Source organism: Uranotaenia lowii, chromosome 2 (assembly GCF_029784155.1).
Source record: "Uranotaenia lowii strain MFRU-FL chromosome 2, ASM2978415v1, whole genome shotgun sequence".
Lineage (NCBI taxonomy): Eukaryota > Metazoa > Arthropoda > Insecta > Diptera > Culicidae > Uranotaenia > Uranotaenia lowii.
In genome coordinates, this window is record NC_073692.1 from 50,354,363 (window position 1) to 50,370,058 (window position 15,696).

Genomic DNA, 15,696 nt, shown 5'->3' on the forward strand with positions numbered 1-15,696 from the left:
TCGCTGTTTTACCATATGTTAGCAAAATCCATCCCGCAGATGAAGTGGTGAAGCCTCTGTCTGATGGATTGAACACAACCCGGGAGCTTGTGTAAACAGACCCCTTTTCGTTGTAGGCACTGAATGGAATTACAAGTGCGTCTCGCTCTGGTTCAACCCCATCGGCATTTAATCGAATTAGGTTCTGCCCAGATTCCTCTTCTTTCCGTGGGCCGCCTGGTTTCAATCTCTGTCAATCTATCTGGCACTGGATCTGAATCCGAACCCATTACAGAAGCCGTGTTGTGGATAGCTTCGCACAGGTTCATTCGGCAGTTCCGTATGGATGCTCCTATGCAAAAACCACGCTGTATACCTACGTTTTGCAACAAAAAAAGAAGGATAACGAGGTTTTCTATGGCCTGGCGACAACAGAACAGTGTAGCATCAACATCATCATCATCCTCATCGGTGAGCGATATTGCAAATGCGAATGAAGCCACGTGTAGAGGATGATTTATGGCGGGTTCCACCCCACTGGGGATGGTTCGGAAAATGTCTGCTTATTACCGGGACGCTGAGAAAACGGTGGTTTTGTTTGATAACTGGAAGTACAAAATGTTTACACGGTGTTACAAGATGCTTGAGCTGGTAGATTTTTATTTGCTACAAATTGTTTCTTGTTTCGGAGGCAGTAGGGCGTTTCAAAGCTTCTACAATTTTGAGAAATTCGAAATATATAATCCAAAAAACATGAAAAACACACAGTATACAAGTGAAATCTTATGATTATGATAAATATTGTTACCTGCTAAATGAAGGAAAATTAACTTTCTGAGACTATGAAGGTTTTTGGTAACTTAGAGAATTACCTGTAGGTTGTCTATCTGTAATTTTTGTTTCAGTTTCAGATATTTTTTTTCCTTAAGGTCGTTTGACATTTTTTAAAAGTTTGAAAAATTTTATTTTTTTTTCTTTTACTATACGATTCATGCCGCCGAGATGAACTAAATGAAAGATTTAGATCCATTTACTCATCATCACCACATTTCCTCTGGCTGCGTTGTCTACATGAAAGATTATTTGTTAGTTAAAAGCAGTGGTTTTCAAAATGGTCCCTACCGCCCCCTTGGGGGCGATGAGAGCTTCCAGGGGGGCGGTGAGCTCAATGTTGAAATTTGGGGGGCGTTGGAAAGGCTCAGGGGGGCGGTGAGGTCGTAATCCACATTTATACAAAACACGAAACAACATAGATTTGGACTAACAACGAGTAAGTTCTATGCAAAAAATGAAATTACGTTACAAAACTAGACATCAGGTTGAAGACTAAAATATTTATGATTTCACAGAGCTGCAAGCAAATCTTTTGTTCCAGTATCTCAATAATTATTTTTTAATGTAACTAAAAGTTTTTTTTTAAATTGTCACTGATTTTGTATACGCTCTACATGTTGATCTTTTTTGTTAAGAATATTTTGGGTTATACTAAAACAAGAATAATTTTAGATGGCAATGCTTGATAATCTTTAAAATGTATTGTCTCCAAAAATCTGATAAACAGAAAATACCTATGAAAAAATCTGTATTCAAAGTCGTTATCTGTGATTTATTTTATTTAGAATTATTTTAGATTAGAGAATTTTTAATTTAAGTTCTTAATTGTTCATCTCGATTTCAATCGATGCAAAAAAACAATTGTGCTATGGATAAACTTCTAATCTTTTTGGTCATCACGAACATTGCCTGGGTTCAGTTATTAGAATCTTATTTATACTTTAAGACCCGTGAATGCTGCATAACTTTGAACAGGACTCAAATTCAGATATCGAGAAGTAATACTATTCTCATGTTATTACGGCTTTACAGTATTTGTATTCAATAATGCAATTAAGTTTTTGACACTAATGCAAATTAATGGTAAATAGAAAAGAATTAAGTGTGGAGGTTTGAAGCAATATGAGGCCATTAGAACCAAATGGATGTACGATAAGGTAGTCAGATTTGCCAAAACAAACTAAATAATCAATACTGATGTTATGAAATCGCTTGGTACATCTTTGTACCTGAAAATGATCACATTTTCATATGTGATGAAAGAAATTAGAGAAACATGAACTATCAAAGAACGAAAGAACAGTTACCATCACATACCAAATTTTTGTTCCTCACGACTATCGACCGTACCGTTTCGCATGCAAACCCCGCATGTAACGAATGCGAAGATAACAAACTGAGAAGACTTAAACATCGATAGATGCGTTTCTGAGTTAAAGGGAGCTTATCTGAGCGATCACATACCATCTTTTTGTTCGTCCGCACTACAAGTTCTCGCTTGTGGGGCGGACCACGCTAAGCCTACTAATGTGTGGTGGTAGATGCAACTCTATCTGTATCTACCACTTCATAGTAGTAGGCTCGTGAGGAACAAAAATTTGGTATGTGATGGTAATGCTTCTAGACAAATTCTACCCGCTCATTTTCACCATCTTTCATTTCTTCTAACCTTCTATCCATCTGTATAAAAATTTCATAATCTTTAGATGTCCCTACTAAAAAGGACATCACTTTTCACCGCTAGGCCGATAAATCAAAGTAACAAACATTAAATAATTTCATTCAAAATTTAAAATCACTGTATAAAGTAACACATTTCGAATGGCGCATACGGGCTACCGTGGGGTTTAACCTGAGAATTCCAGATTGCCCAGTTTCATCCGGACTTGCTCGGATAATCAGAGAAAAATTCGAGACAAGTCCGGCCCGGCCCTGTTTTTTATGGAAAACTGCCCGGATATTGCCCGTATTTATTCACGACATTTGCAAAACTTTGAAAAAAATAGCAAAAAAAAACTCAAATGATGAGTAATGATAAGTTTTGATTTTTGGGTTTAAAAAACAATTTTACACAGTTTTTCACAGTGTTTCTGTTAAAATACATCAAAGATTAATTGATGCTTTAAATATGTTTTAAACGCTGCTGAACGAATTCTATAAAAAAAATTTAAATTTGAAGTTATTTTCTTCAATTCTTTTCTAGACTTTTGTCTGATAATGCTCAATTTTCTATAGATTTGCTTGGATATTGCCCTGCTTATGAATAGGCAATTTTAAATTATGTGCCTGGTTTAAACAAGTATTTGAAAAAGTTGCATGGCTCAAGCTTCAAATGATGGCTTAATGTGTAAGAAACAATATTTTATATGACGGCGACTCAGAAAAATGATGTTTAGAGGTCGCACTGGTTCGATTTTTGGAAAAAGGCAATTTTTTCGACATTTTGTCCTAATAACATTTTCAGATCTTGAAAAAGTTTCAAACATGTGTCTCTAATATTTTTTAAATTTTCTTCATAATGTAAATTTTAAACTAAAAATGTACTGGGACTGTTTTAGACTTTCAATTTGTATGTATGATTTTTTAAATTACGCAATACTATGAATTTTTGTAAAAAAAATTATTAAAATTAACAAAAAAGTGTACTTTGGCCGAAACTCATCCACAGCATAATATGAAGCAATTCTTAGCAAAAATTGGAAAATTGTGACTTTTTTCCACAGTGAAACTTGAATTACTTTGAAACTACAAGTCATAGCTATACACTTTCTTCTGCAAAGTTGCACATCATAACGTCGCGCATTTTTTCAGTTCAATGTTGATTAAAAATCTTTATCTAAAGTACACCTTTTTGTTAATTTTAATTATTTCTTTTTACCAGAATTCATAGTATTGCGTAGTTTAAAAAATCATACGTACAAATTGAGAGTCCAAAACAGCTCCAATAAATGTTTAGTTTAAAACTTATATTATAAAGAAAATTTAAAAAATATTAGAGACATATGTTTTGTACTTTTTCAAGATCTAAAAATGTTATTCGGACAAAATGTCGAAAAAAAGGAATTTTTCCAAAAATCGAACCAGTGCGACCTCTAAACATTATTTTTCTGAGTCGCTGCCTTACAAAAGTTTGTTTCTTATACCTTTAGCTATCATTTAAAGTTTGAGCCCCCAAAATCCCAGACGTAGTACAATTTCGGGCCACCCTAATGGACATGAACGTGTATGAATGTGAGTGTGTATGACCGGATATATGTAAGAAAAGATCTGAAATATTCAGTTTAACCTAAGGTTACCATATCCTGCAATTGAAAAAATACAATGGAAAAAACTTTTCCAACTAAATAAGGAAAGCTTCATTAAAAAGGATGTAATTAAAAATCATTCAAATGCTGCCAATTTGTTAGAAGTTGTAGGTATGACTAAGCATTCCAGATTGCTTGGTTTTATCTGGTCTTGCCCGGTTTTCAAAGAAAAAAAAAGCTCGGTCCAGCCTGGTTGCCCAGATATCGATGAAAATGCCCGGATTTATCCAAAATCTGAGCAAAATCCAAACTGAAACTGCATTTTTTACATAATGTATGTTTTTTTAGCTTCTTTCATCGAAATACTCGTGCAAACATTTTTAGGAAATGTAAAATTTTAATTGAACACCGCAGATGTGACCAAATACAAACTTATTTTTCTTGTGTATATTTTTCACAGCCTAGATTTTAGTTAGATTTGCCCGGATATTGCCTGGCGTTTTATCGAAAGTTTTAAATCCAATACCCGAATTTTGCCAGGGTTTTGGGTGAGATGCCCGGATTTTTCCAGTCCGAGTACGCTGGAAAAAATCCTGTAAAGCTTTAGCATGACGTACATTTTAATTATAATTTTTCTCATAAAATATTTTTCAACTAATGAAAAGAGAAAAGTCAGGGAGTTAATATTGCCATTTGGATTATTCGAAGAAAAAGTAGTAGTTTATGTTATGCTGACAAACCACACCAAACACGATAAAACAATCGATTTCAAAAAGAGATTTTAGGTGCGTATATTTCCTATGAACAAACAATATGTTAGATTTGTGCGTTACGAAGCATTTGAGTATATTGCCTTTGTGCTCAAAGTTATCAAACTGTTCGGGAGTTAATTGCATACTCACAGGCGCTTATTGCGTTCACTGTAAATTACGATTCAAATGTGCTTTCATGAATACGGGATATTGAGGTAATGTATAGACAGTTTTTGTAAGTTTCTTTCGTATATCTTGTATATCTAAGATGTGGAAAGCATACTTCATACATCAAGTTCATTTTTCTGATTAAATGGCTCTCATAAGAAAAGAGTAAATTTCGTGAAACAGTCTTGTTGTTCCCTCAGTGAACAGCAGTGCAACCAGATTGCTTAAAAATCAGATGGTGTACTTGCAAGAATTGCCCAATAACCGAGGCAGTAAATATTGTCACTGGCAACGGTTCGCATGCATTGAGAGAAAAAACTTGTGCTCCCTCGCATTCTTTAAGTATGTATGAATATGGTGTCGAATATCGCCCAAATCGTAAACTCTTATCGTTTTAACCAGAAGTTGAAAATATGTACGTATATTGCCTCCACTTTGGTGGGTAAATGCTGTTTTTTTTTCTATAATGTATATGAGACGTATAACAAAGTTGTTGAGAAATATACCTACAAAAATGTTTGCTGGGAGAGTACGTGCACTCTTAAAAGAGTACGTATGGTATTCCTAGTTTAACCCCTTGCACCCCTTTTTGTTATTCCGTCCGAAATGGACTAGTTAATACTAGACTAGATAATTTCACTGAAAATCAATTCAACTTCAACTTCAACAATGGCTCTCACCTTTTGCTCATGGTTTTGGTGCCAATTTATAATTGCATTAAAGGAAATTCTCAGCTGAAAAACTTTGTCGAAAATTGTAACTTAGTAGATTTTTAGGCATAAAAACATTATCTGTTGAGTAGGGATATGTCTTTTGACATTGAAGAACAATCAATTCAACTGACATCACTGCTGATGATAAGCAAAGTATTGCTTGAAAAGTAATCACACAGTGACTCTCACTAGACATCAACAGTGATGTCAGTTGAGTTGATTGTTCTTCTAAAGCTTAGTTCTTTTAGAAATGGGACAGTTACGAATGCCTGTATCTCAAAAACCATTCGTTTGAACGAAATACTTTCTATGAAGAAAAAGAAGGCAATGTTATGATCTTTCATGAAAAAATTTGAAAAAAAATATTTACCGTTTTTTGTTAAAGAAATTTCTACTTTATTCTTGGTATCTCTCATTGGCCGGCGCACACTTTGTTTAGTCATGGTATTGATCAGTTTCTCCAACTTACACTTCGTAAAATCTATATTTTAGGTGGCTTCACCTTCCTTCTTCAATTTCTGATACTTTTTGGTCCAATACTTCTCTGGAAACTGGAAACTGGAAGCATTTTAGTGGATACAGTTGTTTCGAAATGAACAAATTTGATTATTTTTGACCACATTTTTGAACGTTTTTTTTTCGGTACCGGTTTTACAGCTTAAGAGCTTTGGAACTATCAAAAAATGGTTGTTTGAGGTTGGATTTTAATGAGTCATCACTAGGCAACACTTTCAGCTTATCGGAGAAAATTGTTTTGGACATATCAGCGATCTACCCTTGGTTTTTCGTTTATTGAAAATTAAAAATGCTGGTATGAGACTTGCATTCCTTGATGATCCTTAACCGTTGTTGCCGATCATCTGCTTCACTCCATTGCTTGATTTGAACTTTGTGGACATTATTGACAGTGTTTGCATACTTATCCACCACAAAAACTCAGTAATTCTTTGAATAATCAACGGTTTTGTCAGCTATCAATTTGATAATGACGAATTTTAAAGGAAACTGTGCAAAATTATTTTTTTCTTTTTCTCTTGCATCGTACATATCTCAAAAACGCATAAATTTTAAATTTTGGAAAAAATTGGTCAAATAGTACTTTTTACAGGCAACAAAATGTTGTTAAAATTTTTAAAATCCAATAACTAGTTAACGAGCTATAAGCAAATGAAAGTGTCCCATTTCTAAAAGAACTAAGCTTTATGCTAAAAGACATACCCCTAATCAGCAGATAATAACTTTTTTGCCTAATAAGATACGAAGTTACAGTCTTCGATAAAGTTGCTCTGCTCTAAATTTACTTTAAAGAATTTATAAATTGGCACAAAAACCATTAGCAGGCTAGGTTCCACAGAAGAAATCAAAATGATGTTGATTTTTCAGAACAAAATATTCAATTTTCCCATTGAAACATAAAAGTTCAAATTTACTCATGTGAGCGTTACTTAAAATTTTTGCAAAAAATCATGGATGAATTTCGAACCAATATGAAGCTTTAAAAACCCTGGGTTTTGCGAAATTAGTCTTCTTACTGGCGTAAGCAGGCATGACATTTCGGTCCAAAATTTTGTCCACGAAGCTCATTTCCTCTCCATACTTCCAAATCGCATTTTGGACCGCACCAACTTTTTTCCGTTTTCGCCAACTGACACAGCAAAATATTGGGGATAGTACGCATGGAATTTTTGAACATTTCCGGGGAAATTCTTCTCATTTTCAGAAAAATTATGAAAACTGGAGCTTACACAGCAAGTTTTTGTCTCGATGTCCAGTAAAAAAATTGTTGGACCGTCCAGCAATCCGAATTTTGCTGGAAACCAGCAAACATTCTCCGTATTGCGATTTTTTCCAGCACAAGATTTGCATTGCTGAAAAACCAGCAATCGATCTGTCAAAATTGGAACTAGTGTTTTTTCAAGGTAAAATTCTTTTCACGCAAAAATTTTTTCCGATGAGTTGAGTTTTCAGCAATTTATATAGCTGGAAATTTAGCTGGAAAAGCAGCGGGGAAAAACCCCCAAAAAATTTTGCTGTGTATGATAAACAAAGTTTTAAGAAGAACTCAACACACAGCGGAAATCAGCTGTTTAAAATTCATCCGGAATGAGCGGGTTTGTATCAAATTCGTTCTAAGTCATAATGGGAGACCCTCTATAATAATGTTATCTCTTTTTTTTACAAAGATGTTAAATGCTCATTGTAGTTTATGATTCTGTTTAAACTAAGGATCCTTTCTGTAAAATCCATAAATTAGAATCAATATTCGAATATCTGCTAATGCAAACTTCTCCTAATGACGTCTTAAATCAAGTTCTAAATTTTATACGTGCATCATAAAAACGTTTTTAACATTCAGAATTTGCTTTTTTTAATAATATTTGGCCATTTATCTTCTATTTTTTTTCATTTAAAATATAAGAAAAGATTTTAGTTTTGGCCAAGTTTGTAGAATTTAAAACACATACTGTTTTAGGAAGGGAAATGTATAATTGTGGGTTGAAGAACTGAGAAACATTTTGAGTAGCTGAAAGGAAAAAAAAAACTAAAATTTATGATAATATTTCGATGTTTTGTTTGTTTGTGCTAGTTAGGTACCTGTCAAAACGATAAAACATCAATTTTTAAAATACTGTGAGTTTTCTGAGGATTCTTTTTTACTGAAAAGTTAAAAAATATATTGATCCAAATGTCACCTCATCGACATTATTTTGGTGATTTTGTGCTGAAGTATGCATTTTCATCATTTAACTTAAATAAAATTTATGACAGTTATCCCTTTCTCCTGTTGTAGACTTTTTTGCTTATTAAAGTCAAAAGTCTTGGCTTCTGTTTCCCAACATTATTTTTCAATGAACTATCACAGCATTAGAACAAACATAAGGTACTCCAAAAAAATTGACCTGGTCTTCCCTAAGACACGATCTGAATCTTAATGAAGTTTTTCGATATTTATTTGAAGAAAAATTATCATTGTAATACATACATTATTCTCTATGCAACTGGCTTAGCGATGAATCATCCCAAAGGATGAAAATACCGAAAAAAAATATGCAACTGTAGCAGTATCACATTGTGCTTGATTTGAATCAATTAAAGCTGACACAAGCTGCCAAATTTGTGTCCAAATCGTTTTATTTCATCACAAAACTTGTCCACGAGCCACCCTTACTCCTTTTCGTTTTTTTTTTTTTCTATTGCTTTCTCTTTTTATCGAACAATTCGATACCGGCAATCTTTCCTATCTATCTCTCTTTTACCGTCACCAAAAATCATACTATTTGCGAAGCGCCACGAGCTATATTCTGCATTCAAACGTCATCATTTTCGTGCCGTTCGAAAATAAACATTCATGACCAAAAAAAGACATCGATTTGAGTTTGGTATGATATCATAGCTATATTTCATGTCGCCGATGCCAACATATTGGAAACTCTTCTTTTTCGAATCGCTTTCGTATTCATCTGTTGGAATGTTTTCGATCCTATTAAAGCCTAAAATGGAGCCTATTGAGCACTTGCAAGAAGCTTGAATAAAATTATATCAAGAACAAATTTCACTTTTCATAATTGATTGGCGGCTTCAATTTTTATCATCTGTTTCTAGTTCAGCTTACTCTATTTCTTAAAACTTTTCTTTCTGATTCAATTTCTTCAACATATAAAACTGGACCCTAAATCCAACTAACCATCATCAGGGTACGCATTGTAAAATGGAGCAAAAAGTTCATCAGCAGAACATATTTATAAAAAAAAAACCCTCCAACTAACCAAAACCATATTTGAAAAAAAAATACTGCGAAAATACTACGTAAAAAAGGCAAGTTTTTGCTCGTTCCAATCCCATAATCAACAAAACTGTACCATAAAGCTACGAATTGGAAATCGAAACACATTCCAAATCCTTGATGTGGTTTTAATAATTCGGATGTGAATGCCGCTTTTTGGTTCGTATTTTCGAATATATTCATGTATACTTATATCTGTACGTTTCTTGTTGTGTTACAATTTGAAGTTCATTGTACCCCCGAGATCGAAAGAAAAAAAAAGCCAAACGTGTGACCCAGTGTGGTGTTTCCATTCCAAATTTTGCTTGTTCGGATTGTTTTTTCGTCCTCCAGTTTTCCATATGCGTATATATACACTGTGAATAGCTTGCGAATGATTATGTTGAATATATCCATGCATAACATTTATTGTGTTGTCGGCATTCGACCAGAAACATCAAGAAAAACTCATAATTAATTAAAACCCTGGGAGCGGGTCTTCAGATACATTAAAAAACGAAAATAAAACTTTCGACTCACTTCGCATCCAAATTCACCGAAAGTGCTTTTGCTTGTCACTCGCTTGAAGCTTTTGGACGTTTTGAAATCCACCGAGATTGTTCGTTTTTTTTTCTTTTCTTCTTGAATTTTGCTTTTAAAGATTGAATAAATTTCAAAAGTGATTACCAACACAGATGACATCTAACTGCCTGGACAACTGTAGTCATGAATAAAAAAAATCAATATTTGAAATTTAATTTGTTCCATTTCTTCAGAGTACAAATAACGAAAAATATGTCAATATTCGAACCAAAAAGAACCAAATCCAATAAAAGGGCGGCTGTTCAAATCGGTAGTATGTTGCCTCTAGCTACACTCGTCGACATTGATTTCTTTGATCTGAAAGAGTTTATTTGTTCCAAGTCAGAGATATGGATCGCTATTCTGTTTGAAACATTATAAAAAGGCGTAACAGAGCTCGATTTAAATTGAAAAAATAAAAAGGAGGAAGAAAACAGCATATTGGCATCTGAGCTACTATAAAAGTTAACACCGTAAGTAAGGTGTCAATTTATCTGTGTATGGTGCAATCAATTGGTAATAATTAAATGGTTCATTTTAAATAGATTTGACAATATGCTCGATGTAAACGATTTACTGGAGCTACTCCAATATTTATATGCAATGAGTTCCAAAAACTACTTTCTCTTAGTGGCTCCAGAGAGTAAAATTCTAAAGCAGTCGCATTTTTAAATTATGTTTTAATAGAAGCGGGCGATATAAACTTGATCGTTAAACTGCTATAGCAAACCCTTTCAAATTTTATTTTCATTCTTGTTTTAAAGGGCTTGTGACAAGCTCAGTTGGCAAGTCATTTGCCTCCTGAGCCGATGTCTGTGAGTTCGAACCCAAGAGTAAACATCAAACACAGTTGTACCGTATAAGTTTTTCAATAATTTCGCGAATTTCATAAAGATGGTAAAATCTATAATCGAAACAAAAAAAAAATCTTGTTTCAAAACACCAGCAGAAATTGTAAACCCACCACACGCCATTTTAAAAACTGATCGACATCATCACCCTTCAATTTTATTAATTGACAATCCTTACGGAGCATGCAGTATGGAAATAGTTCACCCCGTATCTTGTGAATTAGATTTTATGCACTGTGATACCGATCGTGCGATAGAATCGTTAGCAGAAACAAATTGGATCTCTACTTTTGCCAATCTGGATATCGACAGTGCTCTTTCCATATTCTATGACCACCTTTGGGGTATACTTCGTGAGTGCACCCCTCCCAGACGACCAAACCGACATAAGCCGTTTAAGTTCCCTTGGTGGAACTCAGAACTTCGTAGAAGCCGCAACTTAGTTCGGAAAGCCCGGAATCGTTACTTCAAGGATAAATCTGATCATAACAAGACTATCCTATCTGGTTTAGAAGTTGAGTGCTCAACCCTGCGAAACACTGCCTTTAAACAATACATTTTAAACATCGAACGCAACGTAAAGCAAGATCCATCGAGTTTTTGGAAATTTATGAACAGCCGCCGCCTCAAAAATACGATTCCATTTTCTGTATCGTTTCATGGACGCATCTCGAGTAGCATCAGGGAATCCGCTGATTTATTTTCGGAATTCTTCAGCAGTGTTTATAGCTCGTCTAATCCTGATTGCGCTGATACCTATTTTGGAACTCTACCGAACTACGACGTCAGGCTCCCACAACCTCTATTTACCGATCAGGAAGTGTTAAACGTACTCAGTTCGCTCGATCCATCGAAAGGTCCAGGTCCAGATGGCATTCCATCGTCATTGGTTTCGAGATTAGCTGTATCTCTTGCAACACCGCTTCGTTTAATTTTCAACCGATCAATCTCAGAAGGTGTTTTTCCTAGCCATTGGAAAACCGCTTCTATATCGCCGATTCATAAGTCTGGGAATGCGCATCGTGTGGAGAACTACCGGCCAATTTCAATCCTCTGCTGCTTTTCAAAGGTGCTTGAAGTTTTGATGTACGAAAGGCTCTATTCAGCAGCTACTCCGATACTTGCCGAAGTCCAGCACGGTTTTATCCGGAAGAGATCAACGTTGACCAACTTGATGTGCTATGCCAGTGACTTGCATACTGCAACTGATAAAAAACTGCAAGTGGACTCAATATACGTCGACTTTGCCAAGGCCTCCGACAAAGTACCTCATATGGTCGTGATGGAGAAAATAAAACGCTATGGTTTCCCTGAATGGGTAAGCAAATGGTTGCACTCTTACCTGCTTAATCGTCAAGGCTTCGTAAATATCCGTGGAGTTCACTCCACTATGTTTACTATGCCGTCTGGTGTTCCGCAAGGTAGTCACTTAGGACCACTTATTTTCGTGATTTTCATAAACGACTTAGCAACCGTCCTTCAATCGCCAAAACTACTGTTCGCAGATGATTTGAAAATCTACCGGATCGTTGACTCAAGAGTGGACTGCGCTGCCCTCCAAGAAGACATTAACAGACTTCTCGCATGGTGTGGAAAACATGGAATGGAAGTAAACGCTGATAAGTGCAAGTGCATCAGCTTTTTTAGAACCAGAAATTCTTTGGTCTTCGATTACGCTTTTGGTGACACTCCGCTCGAAAGAGTTGTCACAATTAAGGATCTTGGAGTAACCTTTGATCAGAAACTCTCGTTTAATCAGCATATCGCAACAACAACAGCTAAAGCCTTCGCTCTGTTTGGATTCCTGCGACGAAATACTTTGAGCTTTGAGGACCCATACGCTCTCAAGACAGTGTTCTGCTCTTTGGTGCGAAGTGTCTTGGAGTATGCGGCACCAGTTTGGGCACCCTACCACTCTGTCCATATCGAACGAATCGAACGAATTCAGAGAAAATTTCTTCGTTATGCGTTGCGTCAACTGCCATGGAGAGACCCTGTAAGGCTACCACCCTACCCACAAAGGTGTTCTTTTTTGTCTATACCGTCCCTAGGCCAAAGAAGAACATATTTGCAGCGAATGTTTGTATACGACATCCTGACAAACGCTATAGACTGTCCACAATTGCTCCAAAGCTTGAGTTTGCACGCCCCAGCCCGCCGTTTGCGTAATCAAACCACCCTTTGGCTACCTAGAAACAGAACAGTTTTTGGACAAAACCACCCGCTGAATCGATGTTGTCAAGTCTTCAACGATGTTTCACACTTGTTTGACTTCAATGTATCCAAATCAATGTTTAAATGTGCAATACGTAACGTTCCCTAGTTTTAACATAGTTTTAGTTTAAACATAAGTTAATTTTAATATTCGGTCTGTATGGCAGCAGTCAAAGACTTAAATAAATAAATAAATAACCTTTACCTCGTATGTGCATTAAAGTTTTGCAAAGAAATCCCAAACTGATGCCATCTATACCGATCTGTCTGCCGCATTCGACAAGGTGAACCATGATATTGCCATCGGAAAGCTCGCGCGTTTAGGATTTTGTGGATCTCTTATTGGCTGGTTCCGCAGTTACCTTACTGGACGTAAATTGACAGTTCGTACGGGTAACTGTTTTTCCAGGCAGTTCTCAGCTTCATCAGGCGTGCCTCAGGGAAGTCATTTAGGGCCATTAGTATTCCTAATCTACTTCAACGACGTGCTGCAACTCCTCGATGGACCAAAATTGGCGTATGCCGACGACTTGAAACTGTACTACTCTATTAATGGCTCCAAAGATGTGAACTTCCTGCAGAACCAGTTCAACCTCATTGCCTCCTGGTCTGATGCCAATCGCCTACCTTTAAACCGTAATAAATGTGTAGTAACATCATTTTCCCGCAAACGACGCCCGTTCTCAGCCATTTATTTCCTTGGAAACGATGCAATCTCTCGAGCTCAACACGTGAAAGATCTTGGTGTGATCCTCGACGCGCGGCTGGATTTTAAGAATCAAACCAACTATATCGTTGACAAAGCCTCCAGAACGCCTCCTGGGTCTTTTTTTCCGCTTGACGAAGGACTTTAAGGACATCTACTGCCTGAAGAGTCTTTGCTGCAGTCTCGTTCGATCGATTCTCGAATATGCTTCTGCGGTTGGTGCCCATATTATCAAAACGGTTCTGATCGCATCGAAGCCATCCAACGACGTTTTTTGAGGTATGCTCTTCGACACATAAACTTGCAAGACTCTTTTCGATTTCCCAGCTACGAAAGCCGCTGCCGCCTAATCGACATCGACACGGTGCAAGCCCGCAGGACCGCCACTCGTGCTTCTTTCGTCGCTGATCTGCTTACATCAAGAATCGACTCTCCCGCACTTTTGGAAGTTCTTCCACTTAGCGTCTGACCTCGTGGTTTGAGGAATCGGGATCTTCAGATCTTCGTTCCTGTTAGACTAAACAATTACGGGGCCAACTCTGCAATAATTGGCGTCATCAAGACTTTTAACCGCTTCTCAGAGCATTTTGATTTTGACGTTTCGAAGATTGTATTCCGAAGAAGAATTCTTAGTGTTCTAAGTTCAGTGTAGATTTGTATTTGTAGTTAGTCTCTTAATTTTTAAATATCATTTGGATCAATATATGATCTGTTGATTTAATAATAATAATATAGATTTTTCTATGGTTTTGTTTTGGCAACCTTGCTCCTGCGAATGATTATTCTATACCTATTATTTTTTTTATAAGATTTTAGTTATATTGAATAGAGCGCTCTACGTTGAGGTCTCGAAGCTCTCTATAAACATTTTAATACATTTTCGAACTTAACATATCACACAAAATACTTCAAAGAATCGGGAAATTGAAACCTATTGCGGATTCAAATTGGCATTTTAAGCTTATTCTGTAATATGACATAGAACCGCATGAAGCAACTGAAACCTGTTAAAAATAACAGGTTATTTTTTTCTTTGTTATTTGTGAAATTTGAGTGAAAAATATTAATATGTAATAAAATATACCGTGATATTACGGGTAACGACCTGTTTTTTTTTCACAGAAGATTTATGTCGAACATAAAATTCTTAGAGGGGTTATTTTGTGTTATTCAGGTATTTATTTGATATTTGTTATATTTAGCAGAGAGCTCAACATTTGAGGTCTTGTAGCTCTCTATGCAAACTTCAATCAATTCTCTAATTTAACATTATGGAAGGAATATGGAAATATGGATAGATTTTTTTTTCATTGTAATGATTTATGAAATTGAGTCGAAATGGGCCTAAATTGTGAAATTTGTGTGAAATTTTTAATGAAATCTATCATTATATTGCAGGACTTAATTTTTTATCAGTTTTTTTTTCTATTTGCAGTACACTTAATTGTTGCTATGTAGTAATTCAAACATACCAAAGCTTGACATTGATTTGTTATTCAATATAATGCTGCCAGCAATCAATGGGTTTGAATTTGTACCTCCGACAAATGAAGAGACAATACTGAACAAATTTACTACAAAAATAAAAAGAAATGTATGAGAAGTTGGCAATTTTGGTATCAATAAGTTTCTGTTTTGCTAATTTGTTTGGCACGGGTCCAAACCTAACCCCACGGCTCAAATAAAGTTTTGAAAACCGAATTTGAATCTCATGCATATTTTACTAAAGACAAAAAAAAGTCCGAATACGATACATTAAATTCAAGGGTCCCTAAACATGTTTTTAGCCTAAAGTTTTTTTTTTGATCGAACCTCAAACATTCGGATTCCAAAATCCTTCTCTCGCTTGTATGTATTTCAAGGTTGAAAATTTTCAATGGCTTCCAAAA

At 35.6% G+C, this 15,696-nt stretch overlaps 1 protein-coding gene across 1 annotated transcript in view; it reads left to right on the forward strand.

Moving 5' to 3' along the window:
• Positions 1-10,446, forward strand: part of LOC129745355 (uncharacterized) — a 95,008-nt gene extending 84,562 nt beyond the window's left edge. Inside the window, exon 6 of the mRNA XM_055738381.1 lies at positions 9,386-10,446. Coding sequence (XP_055594356.1) covers positions 9,386-9,399 — 14 coding nt within the window. The 3' untranslated portion in view covers positions 9,400-10,446. The remainder of the gene's footprint in view (positions 1-9,385) is intronic.
• Positions 10,447-15,696: the final 5,250 nt, after the last annotated feature.